The sequence below is a fragment of the Spinacia oleracea genome, chromosome 3 (assembly GCF_020520425.1).
Source record: "Spinacia oleracea cultivar Varoflay chromosome 3, BTI_SOV_V1, whole genome shotgun sequence".
In the NCBI taxonomy this organism is placed as follows: domain Eukaryota; kingdom Viridiplantae; phylum Streptophyta; class Magnoliopsida; order Caryophyllales; family Amaranthaceae; genus Spinacia; species Spinacia oleracea.
The window spans coordinates 32,152,328-32,168,615 of NC_079489.1; the positions used below are offsets into that span (position 1 = coordinate 32,152,328).

Sequence of the window (16,288 nt, forward strand, 5' to 3'; positions counted from 1 at the left end):
CAGGTTTCCATAAATAGCAGGTTTCGGGTGAAATGAAATGGGGAATCGAGATTCGTTTATTTTATAGGAGATGCGTTGTCAAGTGGAGTTTTTATGCTTTCATCATCGAACCTTTCCCTTGCGGGAACGGGGACAAAAGTAGGTGTCTACACCATGCTCCACCCACAAACAAATTCATCCCAGTACATGGTAGAATTGTAGAAAGTAGCAGCCTCATTTCATTCACTGTATCTGCCTCTTTGCTATCTTGCAAACTTGTACAATGTTTTAGCACCGTGCATAAGTTTCTGATAGTATGCTTTGCTATCCTTCAAAATAATAAAAGTTGAAGCCAAAGCAGCAGACATTTTGGCAGCAAGGTCCGAGCAACTGCTACACGTCGTTACTTTTCGGTCATAATCAATGTCCTCCAGACGCATCCAACAGTAATGATCATTAGGAGTAGTGCTCCCACCAGAAGTATCACCTGACCCAACCTGTCACAAACTACTAATTAGACACGGCATAGTTTTGTAATTAACAAGATGGTATAAACAGGAAACATTGATTTTTAAGCGAAAAAGTAAAGGCATAACAAGATGGCAAGCAAAACAAATGCAACAACAAACATTATTCTACCTGTGCCACAAACTGATTAATAGAATCGGCTGAAGAATTAAAGGTCTTGAGAAAGTAATCAATCCCCAATTAATAATCTCCTTTACATAATTGAGCTCTCCTGCAGCCTCATTCTTGGCGCTATATCCAATCACACTCTAACTCAACATGGGCATAACAATCGATTTAGGAAAGTTAAACTTGATGGCATCGATCTCCAACATTGTAGAAACCACCCTTAAGGTCCTTGAAAATGGTGCCAGTATCAAACTTCCCGTCATTCATACAAGAATTATCCCTCCACGAAATGTTGTTGTGTTACGGAAATTTCCCCCCTGTAACACAAACCACAAAATCAAGGCCATCAGACTATTTTTCAAACAAAACCGGAATGAAAATCAAAATATGAACAGGACAGAATGATCACATCATTACAAGGATCTTCAACTCTCCATCACTAATGATCATATTCTGTAAGGATCTGTAATAATTAACTAACTCAAAATATAGCCCACCCAAGCCATTACTTAATCGAATCGCAAATAATCAAATAACTATTAATCAACCATTTAAAAAGTATTTCATACAGATCACCGACGACAAAATTTCAACACATCCTGATTACATTATTCATGCATGTTGCTTTCAAGTACACCATGAACTTACTGAACCAAAGTTAGCTATCTACTTTATCCCAACATGGTTCACGTCCAGATCCGTGCCAAAAGAAAACAGCCATACCAACAAATGGAAAGTAAGTATTTGACCAAGTTTTCAAGAAAAAAACAGACAAATATCTAACCAACATAAATATAAAACATATCTTCATTTCTCTTTCCGCAATTTCAACATATGAACACTGAATTGTAATAATCTAAATATCAAGGTTAAAGAGTAGAAGCAACAATAGCTTGAAAGGGGAGGGTACTGAAATGCTAACCATATACAGATTGATGTGAAATCAGGCTCAGTTGGCTTTTGCAAGTTGAGAGGTAGCCTTGGTGTAATAATGAGGAGGAGTAACCTGTCAAAGCCTATAATCTAAGGGTGGGGAAGTGAAGGAAAATCCAACCTCAACAGCTCCTAGTGGAATCAACTATGTGAACTCTCAGTCACAAAGGCAAGCTTTTAACGGAGACCACCGAGTAATTGGTGAACACAAAACACAGATGGGCAAAAGCAGATGCATAGTGTACAGATTCAATCACTGTTTTTTTATTTTCTCTAAAAAATTACACACAAAAACCCAATCGAGAAAATTTGAAAATTTAGAAAAAAAAACCCAGTTGAGAATTTGGTAAAAGAATTGTGAGCAAAGAGGAAGAAAGTAACAAAAACCCATATCAAAATGAACATGAGCAATTTATGGACACTTCCAAAAAAATCATCAAACTCCTATTGGAGTTTACGATGTCCTTGTCAAGTATTATGATCATATGCACCCATTAACACATATCCCCATACAAATAATCGCTTCGAAAATTCAAGGCAAACCAATGTATATCTATAAACTAAAGGCAGTCCCATTATGAAGAAACTTAAATAACAAAGCTAAGCCATATGATGCAGGTAAATGACAAGGAAGAAAAAATCCAAGAACCAATCTTAGAAGAAAAAAAAGCATATGTATCTCAGAGCACAACCACTTATGTCTTTTCATGTAGAAATAGAAACGTTAATCCTTTTATCTCAGTATTTTTCGTATAGTTCCGATGACTACTTCTGCTTTGGAGTAACTTGTGGTTAAACCAATTTATCATCATCAAACAGAAACAAACTCTACACCCTTCGTCCTCTTTCCTTCACTCACTCTTCATCTCCTCCATTTGTTTTGTTCTCCCTCCACTTTCCCCCCCCCCTTGACTCGTTTTTATTGGTTTTAACAAATTATATGAAAACTCATATTATTTTTTGGTAGAAAATAAATCTTAGGACTCTCTTGCTCTCTCTCCCCCTCATTTCCAGCCTACCATGTCTTTTCAGTTACAACAAGTTTTATAAAAAATATAAAACTCTTTCTACTTGCTCGTGTTACTGTTTTTGTTGATAGAAAATGCACACTTAAAATGTGCTCTCTATCATATCTGAAGTAGGGAAATAAGCATGATTGATAAAAGGAAAGTAGAAGATATCAACCTGGAAGAAAACCAAAGATGGATCAAATGATCAATTAGAGAAACGCATAATTTATATATAGTGAAAACGGTGGTGTGACAGTTGTTAGTATAGTAATACTTCAGTGAATCTAGAAGTGTCTAAGATAAGAGCTAACCATTATTGTACTTGTAAATCATAAACCACATACGAAGTACATTAAAAATAATAAGGACAGAGTGGAGTAAAGACGACATAATAATACTCTTCCTTAAATCTGTATCATAATATTCTTTCTAATCGATCCTATTAGAAACTAACCACTTGAACACTTTAGCAGAGTATAAGAGTATAAGGTAAATGTAAAATTGTTAACCTAAAAACTCATGATTACTTTTAACTAACTCACATAAAAAGTAATTCTATTTAACAACGGGTCATAGTAGTAGAGCGATACGTTGTCAAATAATTTAGTACCAGTTCACAACGTTAGCTTTCCACGACAAGCAAAATGGAAAGTGGCAAACTGTCATTAACCACAAGTAGAAATAAATAAAAAAGACGAGACTTAATCCATTTCCCAAGACAATTAGTTAAACACATCTAAGAGCTTCTTTAAATGAGAAGTTAAAAACTTATTGAACTAATTTAATAGGAAAACATAATGTGCAAAGAGACATAGATCACTCACATGTAGGCAGTTATTGGAGCATCTTTGTTTCCTTGGACATTAGATTAGATTGTTTTCTCTCACTTGTCATTTTTGAAGCAAAGTCAGTCATGGAAGCAGTTTTAGGAAGCTTTGCTTGGTATTCACAGTCACTAATCGGGAACTTGATTAATAACATGTACTCCGTAGTATGTATAAGAAACTTATTGCAATTTCTCCATGCAAAAATGTATAATAACAGACTCACGCCAATACCCAGATATTAAAACCGAAGAATTTACAAGATCATGATAGCATTTTAATTTGTAGATGGCTAAAAAGGTTGTACTTATAGTATAATCTACATCAATATAGCTCGGACATGAACAAAATTTGACAGCCTTGAGTTTGACTTTGGAGGTTAGCTAGGAAGAAAACTTTGGAGGAAGTAATAACATGTCAATTTCTTTAATATAGTATAACTAATACTCATTCAGTCCCTCCCTCATAAGCCAATCGTCACATAGATAGTTCCAACTTATAAATACGTTATCAACTTGACGGTTAATCCCGAACATCGAGGAAGTAACAACATGTCAATCGAGACGACAATGCACCACTATAATTTCATGAAATGAAACCAGATTTGACATCCCTCTCAAATCAAACAGAAGCACAAAATCAAAAAATCAGATAACATTTCCTCAAACAATACAAATTGAAAAATAAGTAAAACAAAAAGACATGTATTCTCATTGGTAGCGATATGATTAGCAACATCGGCAAGCTAAACAAGGCCATGAATAACATCAAGCGTATATGAGTAAGCATGAAATTTAATGTAATAGTGTTTTATCAACTGTCACAACCTGCAAACTCGTTCACGAACCTAAATAAAATGAGAAGTACCACAAATGCAGGATATTAAATCTGGGATTGTTCGAATGCAATTTCAACTTTGTTTCCCGAAACAATGAAAATTAGAAGTAATACCCAAAAGAAATAGATGGATCTGCAGGCAAAATCAAACTATAATGTTCAAGCAAACAATAACCGTACCTCTCCTGCAAAAAAAATGTTTCAATCAATATCATAGTAGATCAATAGCCGAAGAAAATTGCAATTTTATACCATACGTACAAAAACTCAAAACAAAAATAAAGAAACCCTAATCTTAAAATAAAAAACAAAATAACCACAATTAATAAAATAATCGAAAGGAAACGATCGATACAACACCATACTAAGATGTGGGGGCAAATGCACAAGGAATCAACAAAGGACAATGAATGAGTGAAGACTGAAGCAGCAGAGGAGAAAGCCATTAATCGAGGACTCTAGGGAGGACCGGAGGAGGAAACATAAAACAAAAGCGGGGAGAGGAGGGAGAAAGGTAGGTTGAGAAAGGGGTTTGAGGTCAGAAAGGTAATTGCAATATACATAAGGGTAAAAGTGTCAGTACACTATTGTTAAGAGAATTCTAAATTTTTTGAGGAATGATTGTAAGGTTACTTTAGGCATTCATTAGAATAGTTAAGGCCAAGTTTTGGATTTTTAAAAGGTAAAGAAACACTCAAATTTTTGTGCATTGCACGGGCTTAAATCTAGTCTACTAATAACAGTTATTAATAGTCATTGGAGAGTGAAGAATACTTTACCCAAAGGGAGGGAAAAGTAAAGGGAAAATTGTCGTCGGCCGAAGAATGGAAAAGAAAAAAGAAAAAATCTGAAAATTAGGGGTTGACGTTTGGGCTTTATATTTTGGTTGCCCTCCTTCCTTTCGCCCCCTTTTGTCTAAAAACCCAAAAAATTCTTGGCGGCCAGCCTCTCTCCCTCTCTCTTCTTCTCGAAGCCTCTCTTTCTCTCTCCAAACTGAACCGCCAACTTTGAGAGGCTCCGAGTTTCTCTCTCCTCTTCGCCGGATCTCTGTCTTCAGGTTCATTTTCTACCTTTTTTTTTGTTGTGTTTGAATTATTTTCTCCTCTTTCCTCTGATAATTTCGATCTGACTTTTGTGATGTTCGATTTTTTTGGCTGGGTTCTAGGGTTTTAGCTCAGAATAGGGTTTTATCGTAAAAGGGAAATTCTTGTTGGTAGTTTGATCAAACATGTTTTTGACTTGCGTTCATTGATTGTTGGTTGATGTTCTTGACTTATTTGATCTGAGGTAGGGTTTTAGGTAATAGGAATGGGTTTTGAAGGAATGAAAATGAAAATTGTGTTTTTGGGTGAACTAGTATTTTTTTTTTTTTTTTCAGTTTATAATGTGACTCGAGATTTCCCCAAGTTTATCATATTGATTTACCCAGATTTGCTTTGTTGAAGCTCCTTTTTGTGTTTTTGGGAAAGGGAATGGATATTTTTCTGGGGTTTTAACTGGTAGATGATTCTTTAAGGAATAGGAGGGTCGGTATGTTTACTCATGATTGATTGTTGTTATTCCATATGTCGATTATGGTATGAAAGGTAAGTTGCTCATTATGTTGTTACATCTTTCATGATCTTGAAGGCATCACAGCCTTATAATGTGTCCGGTTACAGTGGAAGTGAATCTTATATAAGCTTCGAAAAGTTTGCACTTGGGCGGGTGAATTGGGTACACTGGCTATAGAGTTATCTACAGCTTGTGTTTTATCAAGTGTATTGTGGGTGTTTATACTACCCTTTACCTTTTAGTAGTCTTTCCTCGTCATTTGTATTTAGGATTGCTGCACTTTATTACCCCTTCGGTCTTCCGTGGTATGGGAAATTACAGGTCTTGTTTAATAGCATTGGAGAATTTCAGATCTGACATATTTCTGTGATTTGATGTTGCTTGGGGATGTTAATTTCTCGACTCCGATTGATATACTTGGCTTTGAGTTGGTGCTTCATGCATTAATGATGTCTATAAATTTGAAATGCTAGCTTTGACTTGGTGTCACATTTTTGTAATGCTTCCTGGAAATGTAAAAGTGTTTTTTCTGCAATTTTGATGTTGAAACTGATATGCTATTATCTATAGCTTACTGTTAAATAGATAATCGTGGTTCCCATATTGTTCCAAATTGGGGTGTTTTCTGGTTTCAGAAGTTACAATTATCTTTATTTTGTTTCGAATATTTAAATTGGAACTTACATAAATTATATTGACCATTTCTTTCTTGCAGTGTCTGTGCATATTTTGAAGAGGTGCCCGATCTTGATTTGACGTCCCACCCTCCCTTTCTTAACTATGGCAGCTATTGGGACACCCTCAAGTGGTAATCCCCCACAATTTTCTTCTTCTGATCTCCCTTTATTTTAAGTTCTTTTTGTTCTCTATGTATTTACTATTCTCCTTGTTTGTGTTCGTTGTTTGTGGTGCTAGTTGACTAGTTCACTATGTATTTACTATTCTCCTTGTTTGGTTCATCTTGGGATATGTCAAGCTATGCCCTCCTACTGGTTCTTTCGGTTCTCATTCTCATACTTTGACTGTTTCTTTGGATGACCTCAATTGTACTTATTGCTGTTATCGATTTTATTATTACTGGTCTAACTGATCTCCTGAACAGAATCACTCGTGGTTAATATTGTCTGTTTGATTTATTATCCATCTTCATTCTGCTGAGAAGCTGTGTTGCAGTTGTTTTTGTCATTACTTACAGTGGTTTCTTATTTTGCTATCTTATAGATACGGCAGATTTGTTGCAGTTGCAGCAGCTCTCTCTTGAGTCGCAGACCAAATCTCTTGAAGCTCATGAGCCTCCCAAAAAGGTGGCTGCTTCTATATTCATGATTTGCTTAAGGACAGTTCTTCTATTGTCTCTTTGGTTTTTTAGTTGATGTTTTTTTTTTTTTTTTTGTGATCAAGCTTTTTACTGGGTGCTGTTTACTGCGCAGTTTGGTTCAATTGGCTCTCGTAATGTTATTAATAGTTTGGCGAAGCCATATGAGCGTTCTACAATGCCTATCCAGGAATATGCCAATCTGAACATGTACTATCAAAATGGCTACCCTTCTGCTCCCTACTATTACGGTACAAGGTTCTTGCCTTATTTGTAAAGTTCTTTAGCGTTCAGAATCCTTTTGATAGCGCATTAGTGGCTTATACATTTTGACGAACATGCAGAAAGGGTTATGGTATATTTTATCATCTTTACTGTTTGAGTAGACTGTTCGTCGCCCTGTATCCTGCTAAATTTAAGGAGGCTGAGTTATTTTGTATGTGTAACTTGTGTCCTCCTAAAATGCTTCATCTGTTGTCACCAATTTAAGCTGTTATGTGATATTCTTGATATCAGAATGCATATATGATATTCGAATCGAAGTACCATTTGCATTGCTAGAGTGACATGCTGATTGGCTTTATGGAACATACTTTTCAGAAGTTTAGGTGTGTTAGCCAAGTGCTTATCGTAAGAGGCATGCTTTTCTCCGAGTTAATGCCATTTTGTTTTTGTGCAGGCTATGATGATCTTAATGTTTGGAATGATTACAGATACATGAATCATGATGGGGTTGATATGCACTCAGTAAGTGATACCTCTTCATTGGTTTTAGTGAAAACATATTTGTTGGAATCGAAAGCCCAAGCTGTTTCGATGCTATGGGTTTTTGAATCAATGTTAATGCTTAGTAGGGTGTGCTGTTTCTGTTACCTTACGTGATCTTGATTTTTTTTATGGATTTAATGCTTTTGTTTTGTGTCATCTTTGGTTGATAGAGGGAGAGCTTATTGTCTTATCTTATGTGGTTATCTGAGTCACTCTACCGCGTGATGTAGGTTTTTTTCATGCACTTGGTGGAATTTGATGTCGTCTGATCTGTTTGCTATTGTTCTTGAAATTTTGACAACATGTGGTTGGTCCTCTTCTTATGGGTTGGTCCTTTTCATCATAGAGCAATTCCTAACTCTGTAGTATGTTGCATTTGGAATCATTTTTCCGCACTTAAGCTTCATATGCTACTTCTTGAGTGAAGAAAACTTCTCAATATTTTTGGAGCAAGTTCCTAGATCTGGAGTATCTTACCTTTGGAATTAGCTCTCCATATTTTGTCTTATTTGGCTTGTTTTGCTATTTGACCTTTTGAAATTTTTTGTTGTACATGTACTTATAGTTCACCGTATTAAATGACTAATAAACATATTTGCCCTTTCAGCCCCAGTACCTTCCATGGCTTGATGATTGTAGCTTTACCTCCAAAGGTGAAGTGCCAGTGTTCAAGTGTTGGTACTCTTATCATCTCGATAGTACAAACTATAGACTTCTTCTATTGCTTGTTGACTACCCCTCAATTTGACAGGATGGATGAGAAATTATGTGTCCCAGTTTTTAGAAGAGACAATAGGTTTGGCTAAAGTATACCTACTCTGTGAAGGGATGTAGGATTGTGCTAATGTCCTAGAGCACAGGACATGTGAAAATTAGAAGTAAACTATCTATGTTGGGGAGTTAGCACACTCTTCACAAAGAGTCTCTAGTATATAAATTACTGGAAGAAAGATTCCAGTGGCACCCTTCACAGCTTGCTGCTACTGTTGATTATGGTCTTGGATAATACTTCCATGGTGTGGTAATAACAGCTCTATTGCCTGATCATACACCCGATGAGAGGATCCATTTGCTATCTAGACTCTTGAGCCTCCATTTTTCCAACAAAGCAAGCAGCTCTGTCCACTCCTCTTGGCACAACCCATTTACCCCATTTCATTATTATCCTTACTTCTTAGAAGTAGATGGATTTTTTCTATTATGGAGGCTTGAGAAGTTGTAGCAGCTTCACCCTTCTTTTCATTACAAACTAGGATCTGGGTTTAGTGGGAAAATTTTATGCAGATGAACATCATTGCTTTCATATGAGAGGGGTTCCTTGCTTGAGATCATCTTTGATGTACTTCTGAAACTTGGCCGACCTTCTACTGTATATAATATTCATTGGATAAGGTTTTTGATGAAGTTTGCTTCTGTTCTATCCTAAATTGTGATCTAAATTAATTTTATGTGTATGAATAGCAATGAAGGTGTGTTTACATGTCCTGGATGATGGTAGGGGAGATAGTCTATTATCTTCCCAAAGTTGTTGTTTTTGGCACAAATAACCTTATTTATCTTCACCTAGCATTGATCATTTCTATTACATTTTGCTGGTTATTATTACCAATTAGTACACAATAACACAAGTTATTTTAAGTTCTATTTTTATGGATCAAATTTGCATTCGTCTACCGTTCTCCTCTCCTGTATCCACTTAGCTCCAATTTTCAGTTTGCAACACCTGAACCATTCTGCTTCTCTAGTAAAAGTCATCAAGACACTATTTCTGTCAAGTGTTAGTTGACCTTTTTTTTATATCTCAGTTATTGTGCTTAGAATGTAATTTGATACTTCCAAGGTGTTTTAAAATCCTGGGTCTATTCTGTATTCTCCTTTTTGCTAGAGATAGTGTGGAATGGATAACCAATAATGTTACTAGAAACTCATTGTTCATGTGAGATGTGTATGCTCTTGGTTTGTGTTTCCTATTGACACTGTATGTTAACCAATAATGTGACTAGGCCCTCTTGGGATATTTAATGTGGCTGGACCATTATATATGTAAAAACGTTTTCTGCATTTCTAACGATCTTTAAAAGAATCCTTTTCTTGGTCCCAAGCTTATAGTGTCCCTTTCTGCTTGTCTACATGTCTTGTCAATTTCTTAGTGGAATTCTTGGTTCATGGACGTAGGTAAAATGGATTCATTCATGATGTTGCTTGCACTGGATCTATCCTATTATCTTTTGCTATTGTAGGGTTTTATCATTCAGCTGATGAACTTGTCTTTGCATTTTATACTGATTTTTTCAACCTATATTTACCTCTGTAGTTGAGTTCATTGGGTTATTTTTGCAGGGCCTGCAGCAGCGACGGCTAACTACAGGGGTGGGTCAAACTGCTGGATACATGGGCAGGTCACATCTAAATGAGCAAATGTATGGTCAGTTTGGAAATGCGTACCGGGGAAGCTCAGGATTTGGGTTGAACTATTACAATCCCAAATCATCATGGAATAATTGGAGAACGGTTGATAACAACAAATATGCGTCTAAAGGACGTAACAATGGGTTTTTTAGCTATGGGAATGAAAATAAGGACAGTCTGAATGAGCTTAGCAAAGGGCCTAGATCAAAGGATGTGAAAAACCCGCTAGGTTTTGGATCAGTTAAATTGGCTGTGAAGGGGCAGGATCTGACTTCAAAAGTAAATAGCAAAGAAGAAACTATCTCTGAAATTCCTGACAAGGAGCAGTATAACAAAGAAGATTTTCCTGAGACTTACTTGGATGCTAAATTTTTTGTTATCAAATCGTATAGTGAGGATGATGTTCATAAAAGTATCAAGTATAATGTCTGGGCAAGTACCCCCAATGGAAACAAAAAGCTGGATGCATCATATCAGGAAGCTAAAGCAAAGCCTGATAGCTGCCCTGTGTTTTTGTTGTTCTCGGTACGCTTATCTGTTGTAGTGTTGTGCCATTGGATTTTCTACTAATTAGTTCATAATTTGCTTTTAGATTTGATGTTTACGATGTTATCTTATTCCTTGTAGGTAAATGCTAGTGGGCAATTTGTTGGCCTGGCCGAGATGGTTGGTCCTGTTGATTTTAACAAGAGCATGGACTTCTGGCAACAGGACAAGTGGACTGGGTGCTTTCCTGTTAAGTGGCACATTGTTAAAGACATTCCCAACAGTTTGTTGAAGACCATTACTCTTGAAAATAATGATAACAAACCTGTTACGAATAGCAGAGACACACAAGAGGTGAGCCACATATCTAGACATATGATGCCGTGGTTAATATGCTTTTCCCTATCTCATGTCTACCACCTTGATGTACTGTAAATGTTGCAGTCTTTCAAAAAAATCATATTTTGACGTTGGTGTTAAATTGCTGACGCTGCAGGTTAAAATTGAGCAAGGTATTCAAGTGCTTAAAACTTTCAAGTCTCATGTGAGCAAGACTAGTATTTTGGATGACTTTGAGTTTTATGAGGCACGGCAAAAAGCTTTGCAGGACAAGAAGGCCAAGAGACTTCAATTCCAGAAACAGGTCAGAATATCTTTGCTTTGTCAAAGGGTATTTCTGTGACATGTTCTTGCTGCTTTTGTAATTTTCCTATTGTTTGCTGTTACTGTTTTCTGTGTCTAAAACTGCTCCTTGAAGTGACAGTTTGTGTGTCTTTGTTGCTGGACAACTATGTTGCTGATTCTGTTCCATATTCTAGTTAATATTGGGTGACTAAAATTTGAAATTGTATTTGTTTTCCTTATTGCTTTTCTCTGGTCTAATTAAGTATCTTTAAACATGCTACAAACAGGGAAAAAACGAGAACAACTCTGGGGATGTAGATGTTTCTACAACAGCCTTGACTGATGTGTCTGCAGCTGTACCCAACAGCCAAACCAAGCCGCATCAGGAACCTGCCGCCAAACCTCAATCTTTTGCTGATGTCACCAAAGGTGTCAAAGGAGATAAGGCTGGTGCTGCTGGTGATGTCGCATCAGCTTGAATTTGCTGCTTCAAGAATCTCGTCGAGGCTGGCAATTCACAGGTTTTTGATGGCAGATTGAGATTGCAGCGTAGTTCCTAGTTTTGATCCCATAAATTTAGTTAGTTATAGGTGCCTCCTTTTCTCTGTTATTGCAAACTTCACCTTTAATTTTTAATTTTTTTTAATTGGGGGAGGGGTTTAATATGCTCCGCATAAAATGGTTGTGTTTTCTTCTGCTTTCTTTTTCTTTTTGGAATGTAGCCTTTTAAGGCAGATATTATTTTCCATTTTTGTAGTAAAAGGGCTGTGTTTTGGGGGATTTGGGTTAGTGTTAGTATAGCTGCATAGGAGACTTTTCCGAGACCTAATAGTATGTGTACTTTAATGAAATTGAGTTTATGTTTTGCTGAGTAATGGATTTGACGCTAGAAAGATTTATGGTTTATTCATTTTGTATTACGTTTCAGTTTTCACTTGTTCCAAATCATGTTGGATCACAATCGGTTTGATCAGATGGTTTAACCTTGATGGTAAAAGCAAATTAACGAAAGTGTCTGGTCGACTATGAGGAAGTATTTTCACATAGTCGTCGTGCATTTTTGCATGACCGTTTGTGCAATAGCAAAGACATAACAATATATCTATAACATATGAAGTATATTAAAAGGCGTTTCTACAAACGTTTACATGTCACGTGACGCTCTACCGAGATAGATGGCTTGCACAAGAACCCATGATCTTCACTTTCAACACTAGATTTAATTGAGCTATTGTAATACCCTGAAATTTTTAAACTTGATTTATTAAAATTAAAAATTATTTATTAGCTTGATTTCGTTTTAAATAATTACGAATAATTGAATTTCGTTATTCTAAACGTTTTTACGATTTATTTTAAATGATAAATTTATAAACCGATTTCTTTTTCTTTTTCCGTTAACGATATTTTACAAAGAATTATTTTGACTAAACATTTCTATTTTTAGTAGTTTCCAAAAAATAGCTACAAATTTCAGAAATTTTGGCCTAATCTTGTGAAATTACGAAATTGCCCTTGAAAGAGCCAAAATTCCATTTTTCCTTCTTCTCCTTGCTCTCCACGTACAAAGCAAGAGGAATTTTTTTCCTTCCTTCCTCTCTTTCCCTCAATTAAGTCCATGTTCATTCCTTCCCATTCACTCTACATAGATACAAATTCAGTTTCCATTTCCTAATTGAAATTCAACATCAAAATCAAAACCAAATTCACTTCCCTTTTGTTCTACTGTGATTCAGACCCACCACCACCAACAACCACCGTCTGCCACCACCATTAACACCACCCCAACCATTAGACCACCACCCGACCCCCCACCGTCGACCACCGTATCTCCCTGCTTCCTCTCCTCCTCCACACGTACACCCTTGCCCCTCCCCTGTTTCTTTTCTCTTTCCTTGCTCACAGCACCACCAACGCAACGCCCCACCACCGTCCAGCATAACCACCACTGGTGCAACCCTTCCGCGCCGCCCAGCCAGCCGCCAACGGCCTTCCTCCTCCCCAGAACGGATCGAAAACCCCACCCCCAAACTCCCCTGTTTTCTCGCCTCCTTCGCACCCCCCTCCCTTTCTTTCGTCGTTCTGCCGCCGCAGACCAGCCACCACCACCTTCGCCTTCACCGGAGATTCCTGGCGCCACCAAACCCAGCCCCATCTCCCCTCCTCTTCGGCTCTGCTCCGCCGTGCTCCCTCCCCTGCTCTTGACCCTTTCCCACGAGACCGAAACAAAAATAGAAGAAAAGAGAGAAAGCCTATTCTAATTTTTGAAGCCTTGAATTTTATTTTCCCTCAAACCCAATCTCAGATTGGGCCATTCCTCAAATTGGCTTTTTGGGTGAGTTAAGATTGATTTATAATCATCAGATTTTAATATATCAATATTTATGATTTAATAATTTTTATAAAATGATTACTTACTAATAAAATTGTTTATTATTTTTCAGGTTTTATTATCAATTTTATGAGAATAAGATTCTAGTTTTATTTATCAAAATGGAATTTAAATAATATTTTCATGAAAAATTGATTTATAAAATATATATGGATTTCGATTGAAAATTCGATTAATAATAATATTTCGTTAAATTTCAAAATTATATTTATTAAAATTCGTTATTTATAAAATCGTTACTTATGAAATTTATGATTTATAAAATACCGATCTAGTACTAATTAAATGATTTCTTATTTTGAAAGAAATTGGACTCGGAGCTCAGGACGAACAAACCAAGGAAAATCCCTAGCAAATCGCGGAGTTAGGTAACAGCTATTGCTAGTACCCGCAATTTCCTTATAAATGCAATTATGAAATTACCACGTTATGATTGATTTATGAACTGAATGTTTTGACATATTTTATGAATTGCGGGAAAATGAAATGTGATTTGATTGAATTATTTATTATAATATGATTTGATGGAATTAATTCTTATAATATGATTGATTGAAATTCTTATAAAATGATGTTTATAAGAAACCATGAAAGAAATGATGCTTATATGATGCCATGAAAGAAATGATATTTTATTGATCCCAGGATCTAAATGATGTTTTATTTTGATCACATGATCTAAAGGAATGATGTTACTTCAACTGAAGTAAAAAGGCTAAAACGTAAAGTTAAACGAAACATGATAAAGGAAAGCGAAGGACCTAGTCCGCTTGGCAGTATATGTTCACAGGTTACGATTCTCGGTCATGCATGTACCCATGGGGCATCCGCCCATTGAGCCAAGGCTCTCATGTATTCGGGCCAAGGCCCCATGTTTTATGGACAGCGGTCCATCGTGGAAGACGTTCCACCATGTCATACTTGCCACGGCTAGCATGTGCAACCAAAAGCTATGAATGAATTAAATAAAGGATTTTATAATTTTTTTTACATTATTCTATTCTCCCCGTGTTATTAAATAAAATGAATTGAAATGAGTTTACGTTGCTAGAATAGTTCCTTACCGAGTCTTCGGCTCACCATTTTTGTTTTCTGGTTTAGGTACTGTGGGGAACGATGGAAATGAGTAGTTGCGAGGAATTTCACTTTAATAATATTCACCTAGTTTATGCTTAAAGTTATAATAGTTTAATTAAGAACTTTAGTAAATTATGTACTTTTATTTTGGTAATATAAAGGATTATTATATTATTTTGGAGTTCTAATAGATTATGATTGATGGTTGCCTCGTAATTTCCAAGAGGGAGTTACGGCAGGTAATGTCCCGACCAAATTAGGTTGATTCCGCTGCTAATTATGCTTTAATACTTGAATCAGAGGTCGGGGCGTTACAACTATGATTGTTTAGATGTTACCTTAGCAAATTTAATAATAATATAATACAAAAAAATTATATTGTGAAAAAAATGCAGACATAATTTAATTGAATTAATAATTAACTAGATTTATAGCCCGTGCGATGCATGGGTTAAATTCATTTTCTATGAGATATTTTTTTTTCAACTTTAAACGATAGTTAGAATAGTGATGGTTTTTATAATCAATGAATATGACCGTTTAACGGGTCTTTATTTATCTATTAAATTTTTTAAAAATTATCTCTTTTTATGGGTCTTTATTTATCTATTTTTATTTTTCGCTTATTATCTTTTACTAAATTTTATTTATCGTTTTTACTTCCTAGCAAAATTTATCTCTTATTATATTTTACCGGATCTTTTATCTATTTTTATTTTTCTCTTATTATCTTTTACTGAGTTTTATTCATCTTTATCTCTTATTATCTATAACCGGATCTTTATTTATCTATTTTTATTTTTCTCTTATTATCTTTTACTGGGTTTTATCCTTATTATCTTTTACCTTATTTTTCTATTTTTATTTGTTAATAAATCTGAAATAATATTATTATTTGATGACATGGAAATCCTACGTGGTGCTCCGAATGCTCTCTAAAAAGCTCCCCTATATATATATATAGACTGGTCAATAACAAATGCACTATAAGCATAAAACATGAGCCTACATCTTTGTACCCACATTAGTCTTCAGAAAATGTCACTAAAAACATAGATGCAGAAGCCTATAGAAGTAATCTCATCAAATTCAAAACATGTGTACTTATAATTAGAACATATGCAATTATGATGTTCTACACAGCGAGATATGATGTTCTACACAGTGAGTTATGATGTTCTACATAGTGAGCTATGATGTTCTAAATTCTTAACCTTCATGTTCTGAAGTATTGGGAGTATGAAATATTACTCTAAATTGTTCATTATTGCGTTCATAAGTGATGGCGGACGATTGGCTACGTTGCTTTGGCGTGTTTATTCTCATTTTCTCTGTTTAAAAATTCAGAACATATAACTATTACTTTTAGAACATCATAAAATATAAAAAATAACAAAATATTTTGAAATTCTCAAATTAATTCAAAACCAGAAATTAAATTCTT

General features: G+C 35.6%; 1 protein-coding gene and 1 long non-coding RNA gene across 2 annotated transcripts; both read left to right on the plus strand.

Moving 5' to 3' along the window:
* Nucleotides 1-5,115: 5,115 nt before the first annotated feature.
* LOC110798426 (YTH domain-containing protein ECT2) lies at nucleotides 5,116-12,281 on the plus strand. The gene is made up of 9 exons (XM_022003599.2): nucleotides 5,116-5,276; nucleotides 6,489-6,581; nucleotides 6,995-7,077; nucleotides 7,204-7,339; nucleotides 7,768-7,835; nucleotides 10,197-10,790; nucleotides 10,893-11,105; nucleotides 11,248-11,394; nucleotides 11,663-12,281. The coding sequence occupies exons 2-9, from the start codon at nucleotides 6,554-6,556 to the stop codon at nucleotides 11,852-11,854; spliced, it is 1,461 nt and encodes a 486-aa protein (XP_021859291.1). The 5' UTR covers nucleotides 5,116-5,276; nucleotides 6,489-6,553; the 3' UTR covers nucleotides 11,855-12,281.
* Nucleotides 12,282-12,999: 718 nt separating this feature from the next.
* On the plus strand, nucleotides 13,000-15,429 carry LOC110798433 (uncharacterized). Its single transcript, XR_002536073.2, has 3 exons — nucleotides 13,000-13,710; nucleotides 14,073-14,135; nucleotides 14,869-15,429. It is a non-coding gene; the product is annotated as an uncharacterized lncRNA (long non-coding RNA).
* The last annotated feature ends 859 nt before the right edge of the window (nucleotides 15,430-16,288 follow it).